The sequence below is a fragment of the Balaenoptera musculus genome, chromosome 3, assembly GCF_009873245.2.
Source record: "Balaenoptera musculus isolate JJ_BM4_2016_0621 chromosome 3, mBalMus1.pri.v3, whole genome shotgun sequence".
In the NCBI taxonomy this organism is placed as follows: domain Eukaryota; kingdom Metazoa; phylum Chordata; class Mammalia; order Artiodactyla; family Balaenopteridae; genus Balaenoptera; species Balaenoptera musculus.
The window spans coordinates 42146141-42159894 of record NC_045787.1 but is presented as its reverse complement, the minus strand read 5'-3'; the positions used below and the strand labels follow the sequence as shown (position 1 = coordinate 42159894).

General features: G+C 40.4%; 1 protein-coding gene across 1 annotated transcript in view; it reads left to right on the top strand.

The window, feature by feature from the left end:
• The window catches only part of ANKRD55 (ankyrin repeat domain 55), a 413288-nt gene extending 400498 nt beyond the window's left edge, over positions 1-12790 (top strand). Inside the window, exons 11-13 of the mRNA XM_036847799.1 lie at positions 2074-2714; positions 10256-10348; positions 12669-12790. Of these exons, the coding sequence (XP_036703694.1) occupies positions 2074-2714; positions 10256-10348; positions 12669-12790 (856 nt within the window). The remainder of the gene's footprint in view (positions 1-2073; positions 2715-10255; positions 10349-12668) is intronic.
• Positions 12791-13754: the final 964 nt, after the last annotated feature.

Here is a 13754-nt window from a genome sequence, read left to right as displayed (position 1 = left end):
TCCAGTCATCTCTCTAGCACTTTAAATGTGTCTTACATCTATGCATGATTTTATAATATCTTGCATTGGTCATTTGGAAAATATTGGTTTACTTAGTTATGAAGATCTTCCAAATAGTACATTTCATTATACAATACCAGAAAAAAAATCACATTTGTTAATATCACCACTGATCTCATCAGAAAAGCCTCTATGTATCAGGAAGCTGTCAAGCTCACAGTGTGCATACAGACTTTCCAAGATTCTCATTTTTGCTTGAAAGCTAGATTTTTGTCATTGGCAACAATTAATGTCAATTGTTTACCTTGAAATGACAGGCTCACTTTGTTCATTTTTGAGAAATCAAATGCCCATCTCCAAATAACCACAGCTTGTCTATAAGCCATAAAAATCATGTTTCATGAAAAAAGTGCCTAGTTCAGCTAGCAACTCAAACAACGGCACAAATGTTTTACCTCAAAACAACCATTGTACTTCAGTATATAGTAGAATTGCTTATGAGTACCTCCTATTTTATCGAAAAAATGTATCTCAAGGATCAATATTTAGTAAAATTAATAACATTTACTGGACATTATTAAGTTTAATGGCAATTTTCTCAATGAAAGTCTCTTGTTGTTACTACCTTGATTTGTGCCAAGGAGCCCACAGTTTCACCCACTTGCTCTCTTGCACCCTTGGTGTAAAAAGCAGACCAGTGAAAAAAACAACATCTTGATATTATTATGAATATAGGTCAAACCTCATGAAACTTCTGAAGACTGTCAGGGCCCTCACCTCCAGGTTCAGTGGACCATACTTTGAGACCCACTGGCCAAAATCACAACCTTAAAAGGAGGAGGAGATTGTTTGTAGAAGATGCTGAAGTAGCATCAGTTAGCACAGGGGCATATTCTGTACGGGGAAACTTGAAAGAATGCTAGAGATCTCCTGGGGTTCTCACTGGTAGTATCAGGAGTCCAGAAGTTGTGTTTAATATTTCAAAAAGCCTATTGGAAGGTGAAAGGAGGATAAAAATATATCACAGGAATAAAGATTCAATTATACACTGTGTGACCTGCAGAAAAAAACAAAAACAAAAACCATTCATTATATGCAGCCAAAATGAGGGGTGATTTTTTCAAATTACATATTACAATATCTCACTCCAAAGAGTAATGTTGCAATCTGGCTTTTAGGGCATGAACACGGTCAGGTTTCATCATTAACTCATACCACAGAAGGCATTAAATCAATTGTGGCCTCAGAAGAGAACAACACAGAATTTTCCAAGGAACAAAAACAGAATAGTGCCTCAGGGAAACTCTCCACACAAGAAGAGCCAGCCGGACAGCTGCTGACCGTTTTTTCCTTTAGAAATTGCCTGCTCATTGGGCATTGCTCATTTTCTTCTGCTGCCACGCCCAACCTCTGGCATACACACTTCCTCTTCTGCAGCTGAAGCCCAGACAAAAGTTTCTCTCCTCGGCTTCCTTTAGTACACTTTTTCAATAGGAAATTTAGTAAAAGCTCAACAAGAAACAACACACAAACAGCGTAAAATGGGCAGGCTTCCTAAGGTGGATACTATCAGAGCTCTGCCCAGATCTCCTGGGATCCCTTTCAGAGAAAGCCTAAAATCACACTCCCCCGACATCTGCAACCTCCACCCTGCTGCTGCTAGTTGAAGCCTGAACTCCACATTTGGCCTTCATCTCTTTGACTTAAAGCTTGCACTCCTACTGACTGTCCTTAAGAAGTGAGAACAGTAATACTTTGAGATATTTTCAGCTTACTTGATCCCTGGGAGAAAACAAAATTTGAAAGGATAGTTCCTGAGGGAGCAGGTGAAATCTAACTAAGAAATGTTCTAACTGGACAGAGAACTGACCATGGCAAGGAAGGGGATGGCCAAGGAGGTTGTGAGTAGCTCTTGCACGTTACCTTTGACTTGAGAGGGCTTCGAGTGTCTTTGGATGATCTCAGACAACCCGCTCAGGTGGATGGAATAGAGGGAGGTCTATTGTGTGGTTACTGCTGGTGTCTCCACTTCCTGCCCTCACGTAGCATCCTTGTTATTTTATATTCCCATAGAACAGAGCCTACTCGACCCCTTCCTTCCCAGAAGAGTAGACCCCAGAAGAAGGAGGGACGATTCAGCATGCTCAATCAAATCTTCTGCAGGAACAAAAAAGAAGAGCAGAGGGCCTATCAGAAAGATCACAGCAGGGACTGGCACAGGGGAGAGCCCACCTCGGAAGTTGATGACATCATCACCACCTTTGACAGCAACATGGATACCAACTGCCAAGAACAGCCTGGTGGTCGGGTGGCTATGGTTGACTTTAAGAAGAGGACCTCAGAGAATTCAAAATACCACTTGCCAGAAAAGAAGCCCCTGGCCCATAAAGGGCTTCCACCAATCAGAACGCAGAGTCTCCCACCCATCACCCTAGGCCATAACTTCCTGACAGCCTCCCAGGGGGCCACTTCCCATGCTGGCCTGAGCTCTGGTACTCATCATGCTGCCCAGCAATCTCAGAAAAGCCTAAGTGAGCAGGATTTATTGAATAACAGAACTGGCTGCCAGGTATTGCTCGATAACCAGGTGTTCTATAAAGCTTGGACTGTGTCTTCTTCTGATAAGCTGCTAGACAGGTTGCTTACCAGCAGATCCAGTCACCAGGAGGTGTCAGGGCCGCCACATCTTCCTCATCTACATAATCCTTCGTCAGGTAATGTCCCTGCTTCCTTCTTTCTCATTTCTGACAGATTCTGTACAAGAAATGTGTCATGCAGTCCTGGGTTAGGAACTGGAGTGACAGTGGGTAGCCTAGAGGACAGGGTCAGAATGGGAATGGGTGATTAGGCTACCTTTTTCCCTTGAGTCTACTGGATTCAGGATTTCCAGGCTATGGAAACAGTCTGCTTTTCCACCTTGAGAGCAATCATCAAGTAAAAGTATGTGCCTTCTCATCTTCTCTCATCGCAGCAGGTATGTGTGGTGACTGGCAGATTAGAGCAGGAATATTACTATTTCCACTAGCAAGTATTCTTAAGCAGGGATACTTGGCAATATCACCTATGAGGGGTTGATTTGTTTGTGTGATTGTTTGTTTTTAAATCATGTGTTCAATGACCACTCCAGGACTACTGAACCAAGATCTTGGTGAGGCAAAAGGGAAAATGGCGATGCCCTCTATGTATACGTGTAGAAAGAGAACACATTCGCACATGTGTGGCTCAGGTCTCCACACACACCAAAGGGTTACATGGCAATTCTCCCTCCTGCCTCTTGCCCCAGCTACCGAGTGCCCCTCATCCAAAGCTATGTTATTAATTTTGTGTTTACCTTCCAGAGATATTTTATACATATTTAAATATATATGTATATATACATTTTAAATAAGTGTATCACACTAAAGAATCTATATTTTTATACACATGCAAGCAATATATACGTATCTATTTTCCCATTTAACATTTGTGTTAAACAAATGTATCACACTAAAATTTTTATTTATTTTTTTAATGGCCCCCAGGTGATTCTGATGTATACCAGAGACTAAGAACTATCGTTCTAAAGCAGAGGCTGCAAAACAGCTTGCAAAATCAGTTCATTACTAATTCAGTAATCAAGTGAATTAATTACTAATATTTAAAAATCATGAAGTTTTACATAAAAATTTAAAACTCTAGCTTCTCTTGAGAAATCAAAAAGTCTGGCAACACTGAACCCAAATTTCACTTGGCAATAATTGCCTGGATCTGAGTAACCACTATCCCCATAGACATCACTTGGACATCACTGTCCCCAGTTCAACCCAGTCTGCACCACTCTCCAGTATCTCTCCGTGGAGTGTCAGTTGTTCTTACCAACAAGTTTCTGTTGTTGTTTTTCTTATAGTAGGGTTAAGAGGAAAAATGATATATTGCTTGAACCCATATTTCTTTCAGAAGTAGAAAAATGAAAGCCCAAGAGGGCTATGTGTATTTTAAGAAGCAGAGGAGCACAGTATATCTTCGGAAATAAGGAATATTCCTTCCCGTTTAATATGCAGCATGAGTCTGGCTCTCCTCACTCATCTTCATGTGCCTGATGTCTGAAACCTGTGAGGTAGAGTATGGCTTCCCTCATACATATTTATATGTTTTTAAGCACAGGATAGATAGGAATAAACACAGGAAGGCTATTTCCTGAGAAAAACTTCCCTCAAGATTTTACTTCCTCCACTAAGCACTGAAGCGTGGGTAGTTTTTCCTTGTGTTCTGCAGAACGGTGAGGAAGAAAAGATATTGATCTGCTGTCTTTGACACTTCGGTGGCCTCCAGGGCCTTGACTCAGCCTGCTTTCTGGAGTTAGTCCTGTCTTAGCTAATATCTTCTTTTTTGAAAATTTTTTGAAATTTGTGAAAGTCTTGTTCTTGTTCTGTTCCCAGGACAGCCTTGGGCTGTCTTTTCTATATCAGTTAGGATTGGGTTCATCTGCCTGTAACAGAAATGCAAAGTAACAGTGGCTTAAACAGCATAGTTTATTGCTCTCATATGAAAGTAGTCGAAGGTGATGGTTCCCAGGTGCTTGGTGAATCCATGATCACCAGAGACCCAGGCTCCTTCCATCTGTGTGCTCTACAACTTAACCTATGCCTTTCATCCTTTGGATCATTTCACATTTCATAATATCTGACAGAGCAGGAGGAAGGAAGGAGGGGGGGGGCGGAAATGGATGTCCGCCAGCTGAATTAGCTCCCATTAATAAGTTATCTCCCATAAATTCCACAGTCTGCTTCCATTTCGTTGGCCAGAACTTTAGTCACATGATCATGCCTATCTGCACGAGAGACTGGGAATTGGATCCTTTTAACTGGGTACATGACCGTCCCTCCAAAATTGGATTTTTGTTTCTAGGAGGAAAAAGAGAATAGATATTGGATAGGGAACTAGTAGATTTTGTCACATGTGCCATCTAAAACCTTCTATATTATTTAAAATAAAAGGAAATTCAATAAATTGGTTTGAGGATTTGTTTCACTTTTCCAATGAAGTAACTTGAAAAGTCCTATGGGGCAGAAAAGGAGAAGCAGAATTCTCCAAGGGAATGTCAAATAATTAGCCATGCCTGTACCAAAGCATTTATTTTTTTCAACCAATGTTTTTGAATGCTGATAATAACTAGGAACCATTCTAGGTAACTGAGTCATGACAAGATAAACTCCCAAGAATCTTCAGCCTATAAATGAACTTTAAGGTACTTGGATTTGCTAAACTGATTATACAACTCACTTTAAATTGATTTTCTTCTCATGTTTAGATACAAAATCATAAGAGTTTTAAACGGAAAGGACCTTAGTTCTTTCACTCATTCTTTAATGGGTAATGTCTTTAAAGGATAATGTCTATTATCCTGATTTATGAAGAGGCAGCACATCCAGTGGTTAAGAAAGGGATTCTTTTTTTTTTTTTTTTGGCTGCACCACACGGCTTATGTGATTTAGTTCCCTGACCAGGAATCAAACCTGGGACCACGGCAGTGAAAGAGCCAGCTCCTAACCACTGGACTGCCAGGGAATTGCCCCAAGAGAGGGATTCTAAAGTCACACTATCTGGGTTCAAATTCTGACTCTCTCATTTACTTGCTGTTACTGAATCTCTCTGAGCCGTTGTTACTTCATGTCAAAAATGGGAGGAAATACCTAACATGTAGGGCTGTGAGTGGCTGTTAAGATTAAACAGATTGATACATATAAAATACTTAGAACAGTGATTGAGCATTGTACTGTTACACACATACACATTTGTGGGGTTTTTTTTTTTTAACTATGTGCCAGGCCCTATGCTAAGCACTATGCCTTAGAGACAAGCTACAGATGACCTTTGTTTAAAAGATGATGACATTTAAGTAAATGTGCTAGTCAGCTGCCTTTTTGCTCTCAGATCTAGTCTCTTCCCTCCAGCTCTACTTTGTATCTCAGGAAACTACACTTCCCAGGCTCCCTTGCAGCTGCTTCCAGGTACTTTTGGCCAAGTACCAAGAGGCACTGGCAAAAGAGTAAGAGCAGGAGAAAGAGGAAAACAAGTGTAGTTCTACACAGTGTCCCTCTACTTCCTATGGATTCTCCAACAGGGGTTCCAATTCCTCCCACTTCCTCCACAAAGCCCCTCACTCTGTGGTTCTGGCTCCCACTAGCTTCTGAGCCTTGGTAATACCAACTCTTCCCCTTATCACTCCAGCCTAGAAGTGGTTGCATCTTCCTGCTGTGGTTAATCTCTGGATTGTCCTTCTACCCTGTCCTCTGGCTTCTCACCTTTTCCACCAACCAGTATAACCACCTTTCTGTATGAAATTCCCTCTGTTTCAAAGGCCTAAAGAAGTCTCTGTTTTCCTGAATGAGCCCTGATTGATAAGGCAAGACATGTCATCTCTCTCGGCTACAGTTTTCCTACCCTCTGGATACAGAGTCTGGGACCATTTTGTTTCATGAGGCCCTTGCCAGTTATAATTTACATGGCCTAGAATCTGCTCAGTCTTACAACTAATTGTTCTGAATATGTCACTAAGGACGTGTTCAAAACTTGCACCCAGACCTCCTAAATAGGAAGTTATCCCATGGCAATGTACATATTTCTCTCTTTAAGTCTCAAAGTCCAGTTTGTTAGTATGCTTACCAAATTACCTACAACGTGATTTTCTTAAAAATTACACTGTACTCCCCAAAATAAAAAGATTTCTCTCTGCCTTATAGATTTTATTTTTGTGAATATTTTTAACTCAATTTGAGGTGTTGTTTTCAGAACTACTGAAGCTTCCAGAGTACAGTTGGGAGGGTTCACTTAAGGGGTTTAAGTTGTTAGTCTAGGCAGGTTGAAACTCAGTAGATTTCTACATTGAGCTCCCATACTTGATTTGAAACCTAAAGTAGTAAAGCAATTGGATACTATAAATCATACCACAGCACCACTGGCTCGAACTTGGATGGTCCCTTTACTTTGGATTTTCTCTTTTCCCGCCCTGGGTTTAGTAGAAATAATACGGACTAGCAGTGATTGCTACCGTTTGAATTCCTGGCAGCTAATGTCCTGTGCTTACATCAGCAGCCCTGAACATTTAGCTGTAATGATTATTGCTTAACATTTATTGAGACCTGTCAGTGGGCTAGATGGAGAGAGATGCAGGATGAGGCACTTAACTTAATGAGGGAATTTGGAGCACATCAGCTTAATTCATTGAGAGCAGCTTTCAGAGAAAATTGAACAGAAAGCTCTGTGGTGTTTGCTACCAGCCTGGTTATTTGCAAGCTATCACAAGGAAGCTAAGAAAGTGTTTGCTTCCTTTCTCCCTCAAGAGAGAACTTTCTTCTCCAGAATTTTCTAGAGTATCCCAGCAACAACGCACTCTCCTCCTCAGGTCTGATAGTAGGTAGGTCTGATGCTGTGACCACCTCTGTTTAAACCCATCAGAAGCTTTGCATCTTAACAGGACGAAGGCCAGATTCTTTAGCTGGTAAACAAAGTCCTCCCAACGTGGCCTGGCCTCACTTCCCATTCTCAACTTCTGCACCTCCTGTCGCAAATCCTTTCCTCCCACCCCCCATCCCCTTGAACAGTTCCTTGAATATCTCTCAGTTCCCAGACAACTACATACCTTTTTACTCTATGACGTCTTTGCCCATGTTATTTTTACTTTCCATCCACTGTGTGCTTGACAGATTCCTACAATCTTTTAAGAACCAGCCCAAAACTTGCCTCCTATGTAGAAGTTACCCTGACTGCTGTAGGAGGTGTGACCCATTTTTACTATCCATCATAAAAGAATATCTCTGCCTTGTTAAGCCTCCTCTGGGGCAGTGAACCACATACTTCCCCTTCAACAGCACTGCAGGAGAGGAATTTTTATCCCCACTTTAGAGATGAAGAAATTGAGGAGTAGAGTGGTTAGCCCACCGGCCTAAGGTCACAGAGCTAGCTAGGAAGTAGCAGAGCAGATGTTCAAGCGAGGTCTATGGGATGCAAGACACATTGACCTCTCTGGACCCTTCTTTCTTGTTTGATACCCTCACAGCACTACTCATGGCCTTCAAAAATACAACTTTACCTGCCTCTCTTCCCATCAGCCCCTCCTGAGCACCTTGCCTTCTGTTTGTACTCTAGGCTCTGGAATACAGTGAGTTTGCAATAGATGAGTGCTGAATTATTATTAATCTTCATTCACTTCTGTTTCCTCATTTAACGATGAAAACGTTTCCTGCCTTTTTATTCTGAAAGACAGTGGTCCTCAACCCTGTCCCCACAGGCTGGACACTCCCTGAAGGTGCCTACAGCACAGATAAGAGAACTTTGGACTATGCACATTCTGCCTTGTCCTTCAAAACTGAGCAAAATGCCAGTGTGGAAGAAAGTTTAACTCTCCTCCCACCTCCTCCCAAATCACTGCTGAAGTCCTTCTCTGCCACTTCTCTCATCCTATCAATATTGCTTTGGCCCCTAAGGAGGCAGGATAGTGTGGATTTTAGGTCCAGAGCCTGGGTGACACTTCCCATCATGTGATCTTGCAGACAATTTAGAACTTCTCCAAGCCACAGTGTCCTCATTTGTAAAATGGGGATGATAATAGTACCTATCTCACAAGGGAAGGTGATTGTTAGGATTAAATGAGATTATGCCTACAGCAGTTAGTCCAGTCCTTGACAATAGTAAGTACTCAATATGCATTATCCATAATTATCATTATCTCATTTTGGGTTTTGCAAATTTCTGCTCAAGTGTTCATGCATGAATAATCAGGTATGAACTGATACGGGTTTTATTGTAATTCTACTTAGGAATGTTTTCTTTTTAAATAATGGCTTGTGAGGTTATTTAACCTTCAAAGTTCAAAGGAATAAAAATATAATGGCAAAATGTCCACCAAGGAGACTAGAAATTTTGCTTAATATTCATCAAATGACATCAAATGACACTGCTCAGATGACTGCCCCTACAGATCTACCACTGAACTCACCGAAGCAGGTGGGAGGTGGATCATGGCTAATGCTTTTTTTCCCCTATTCTAAGGACTGCTTTACCCAAACGGAAGACTTAAACCCTATGAGTGTTGCTGTAGTGATTCTGGTTCCTACTAGACTACTAAACAGAAGATCAAATGAATACATGCCCCACTGTCCAGGAGATCATGTTAAACATGCCACAGAATAACACTGTAATAATTGCTAATGTTTATTGTTTACTCTATAAGCTAAATGCTTTACCTTTGTTCTCCTAATCTTTATGACAACTGAAAAAGACAGATAAAATTATTTTCTGCATTTTACATGAGGAAATTGAGATTTAAAGACAGAACATCACTTGCCCAAGTTGGGAATTAAGCCTAATCCTGTCTGACCCCAGAGCCCAAACTCCTATTTATTATACCATTTGGTCAACTTGTTAAATGGACTTAACTTTTGTGTAGTCCCTTCTATTTTCAGGTATTTGGAACATCCATCTCTTGTAATCAGTCATGTGCTAATAAATGTTTAATAGGTGGCTCTTCAGAGAAAAATCAGTACTTGCTGATTTCCCTGATGTAAATACTCCCACCATGGCTGATGTCAAGCCACCGAGTATGATGTCAACCAGCTCACAAAATTCCTGAAAATTTAAGAGCCGTTATGCATAGCTCCAGCATAACTCTACTGGTCATCTAAATTAGATCATCCAGATCTCCCACGTGCTTTCACTCAGCTCCCATCTTCTTGATCAGTGAGTCTCAATCCTGGATTCACATCAGAATCACCTGGGAGCTGACAAAAATCTGGCATCCTATCCCAGCCCCAGGGATACTCATTTATTTGCTGTGGTGTTTAGCCAGAGTAGCATCTTTTTTTAACTCCTCAGATAATTTCTCTGTGCAGCCAGGACTAAGAAACAGCTCTAGAAGAATATATCCTACTCATCACCCACTCATTCAACCCAGATTGACCAGTATGTGATACACTAATACCCTATGTTATTTTTCAAACTTTCAAGTTTTGTAGAGTACATGGCCAACTGTGCTTGTTTATAAAATTTAAATAGTTTACTCAAGAAATGATTTCTGATACCTTTTCCTTTCATTTAAACGGTGACTGGCATGTGATAGAAACTGAATATGGTATAGCTATTAGTATTTTTTTGTTATTGTTGTTAACATCATAAATTTCATGATCTATAACAACTTTTATGATTCTTTTATCCATTGGATTTTATAATTTGCACTTGGTTGAGTCTCATATGATTGATGCAAACTGTTTGTCCCCAGGACAAAATTTTCAGCATCTCTCCCCAAACAGACCTAAAATCTGGGATCTTCCTTTCACCCGGAACAACCTGGCTCCCCTACCAGACCAAAAATGTAAGTATTTTGAATCTTCCTCAGCTTCCTTTGCAAAGGTTAACACTGTTAACACGTCTAGACAGGGCTAAATGTTATTTTGGTTTACTTTCATTTTTTTCAAGAGAACATCAGGCGCCAAACCCTGTAAATTACAGGAAAATAAAATAGAGACAGTCTTTAAAGCTTCATCCAACATGGTAATGCTTCTTTAAAAAAATACTCCCTCCCTGGAGGAATTTTTGTGTTTGGACTATAAAAACAATAACAGAAGTTTATTTTTCTATGTACTATTTAATGTCTTTAATGCTTTAAAAATTCTTCTCTTAAGACTGGCTTCCTGACATTGTTTTCCTTACTATGTTGGACAGATAGAAATGTGTCTTACCTCTGCACTCACAGGCTATGCATTCCTAAGCAGAAAGGAATAATCAAGTAGATGCTGTTCATCAGTTTTACTTTTAGCGTTATTTTATACAAAACTTCTCACAGTATAAACTGTTAATACATTCTATTCACCAAGTGATCAAGTTTGCCTGTGCCTAAGTATTATCTGGGGTGCTTGTTATAAAGGGGATTCCTGAGCCCCACGCCTAGAAATTCTGAGCTTGTAAATCCTTATATCTGTACTCTGAGGCAGTAGAGATGAGAAAACTTGAGTTCAGAGAGGTCATATAACTTGCCCATTATTTAGGTAGTAAGTAGCAGAGCCAGAAGCAAAATTACAGGATACTGAGTCAGCTATCACATGAAACAGGTAATACCTATTGGATTTTTTTTTTTTTTTTTTGGCTGCGTTGGGTCTTCATTGCTGCGCGTGGGCTTTCTCTAGTTTCGACGAGCAGGGGCTACTCTTCATTGCGGTGCACAGGCTTCTCATTGCGGTGGCTTCTCTTGTTGCGGAACACAGGCTCCAGGCACACAGGCTTCAGTAGTTGTGGCACGCAAGCTCAGTAGTTGTGGCTCACGGGCTCCAGAATGCAGGCTCAGCATCTGTGGTGCACGGGCCCAGTTGCTCCACGACATGTGGGATCCTCCCGGACCAGGGCTTGAACCCGTGTCCCCTGCATTGGCAGGCGGACTCTCAACCACTGCACCACCCGGGAAGCCCCTACTCATTGATATTAATTTCCTTCCCTCCTGTTCTTCCTATCCCAACCCACTCCTTTATAACATGTACTCAAGCACTTGTGTGCACATCCACACACACACACACACATCCACACACACACACACACTCTCTCTCTCTCTCTCCACATCTTCTTAATTGCAGAGGTTAGGTGATTTAGAAGCTGCCCTATTTAAGACAAGTTCCTTAACCTTTCTGTACTTCAGTTTCTTCACTTAGCTTATAAGAGTAGTGCAACCTGATAAGACTGTTGAGAGGATTAAATGAGATAATGTACATAAACCCCTTTGCAGCTGTTTGCACAGAGTAAATATCCAATATATGTTTTCTGCCCCAGGCTACAGTTCAAATGGGATGAAGCAAGAGTTCTAGAACCCTTTAGGTAAAAACAAAGAACCCTGCAGTCTTAGTACAACTCTGTTTTCTTTCAGATAAGGAAAGGGAGAGGTAGAGATTTGTCCAAAGTCACACACAGAGTTAGTAGCACAAACTAAGATCTCTGCCTTGACAGATTACTTCCTTTGCCCTTACTAATTTGTCTAAAGGGAGAGTTTTGGATGGTGTGAATTCAATCATTGAATGAAATTCAAGTCTGACCTTGTCTTTAAGCAGAAATGTAGTCACAAAGACATCTCATTAAGGGAAGAATCACTCAGCCTTGAATCCTGGTGTGGCTTGGGGAAGCCAAAGTAACGGGATTTTCTTTGGCAGAACCCAGGGGCTTTGCTTTCACAATTAAATTTAAGGAGATGGGAAGATAAAGATCTTTGATCAACTGTAGCTCTATGAAAAAGAAGTGGAAAGGTACAGTGCTTTTCCTAAAAGAAACCTGAGAACCTTTTGACTTTTGCATAAAAGCACAGTACAAACGTCTTGGGGCTTATTTAGAGCCTTGTGCTGACCTGACCATCAAGGGCTACGCCACCCAAGGAAAAGAAGGCTCTGCTAGGCACCAACAGCCTGATCATGTTTTGATCAAACTTGGCCCCGCCTTGTATTTGTGCATATTTGGCATCCCTGACGACACGTGGTAAGCCTGAATAGATAGATAGATATACAGGGCTTTCTCCTGCAGTTTAGGTCTCCCCAAGAAAAGCTTCTTAGAAGGGCCTCCATTCCTTCAGAAATAACACAGTTCTCCTGCCATCATTCCTTGTGAGACTCTGAGAGATGCAAACCTTGAAAGTTTTTCATTCTATTCTTTCCTCCCAGTTCTATCTGGAGAACCTCTACGGACAAACCGAGTGCTTCCTGCTATCCCAAGCCAGCGGGGATACAGCCCACCAGCTGAAGAGAGTGAAAACTCTGCCAGTTCCACCAATGATGAAAATTAATCAGTGACTGTGGGTCACTGATTGTAAAAATATAGATTATATATATTTTCAACTGTCAAAGGATAAGATTACTTTGTAAGAACAAAGACTAATTTAGTAAATTGCATTCTATAAGCCATTCATGGTTTTACAACTCAAAATTCTTTGTTCCAAATAAGCACTTAGAATCTTTGTGCATATATTGTAAGTCTGTGAGTTTCCATGACCTCTACATGCCAAAATAAAAAGTCACAACATGTTATCATCAGGGAAACTTAGCTGTGTTTGGTTTGCTTTGTGGCATGTTTGCTGGTCTTTTTGAATGATTTTATGTTTTTAAAAAATGTATGCTTTGCTGAATAAAAAAGAAAGCACATTCCATACATGTTTTTTACATTCATTGCAATTCTACTTTGGACTAAGAAAACTTAATTAAAATTAAGATAGTAAATTTCTTTAATCAGTCAGTGTTTATGGCTTTTAAGTGTACAATCATCTGCAAAGTATTTTCTAACATTGTTAACTCCTGGCTAGAGCCCAAATCACTTAACAGTGTTTATGTATCTTCTTTGTTATTTGATTATTTCCACCTATTGTCACTTTCAGATATGATTGATTGCTCTGATACTGAGAAGATCATGTGAGTTGGAAAGGTCTACATCCTGCCCTAACAGAATGAAATAGACATTCCTCATACATTCCTCAAATACTCTACGTATTTAATCATTCTTTTTTCTGTTTCAAAATAAAGGTCTCTGCCTACTCAAGACATTCCCATACTTATGACATAGCAAACTTTGAAAGACTACTACTAACTGCAGATCTCCTTACTAAGATGTTTGTGTATTGTTTGGATTGATTGAAAGTTCAAGGTTTAGCCATATAAGATCATAGTCACTCCATGTTATTTCCAAGCCTGCATGTTATTCAGCAAATATCTCAAGTATAACATTACCATTTTATGTTAGTATTATTTATTTAGGGG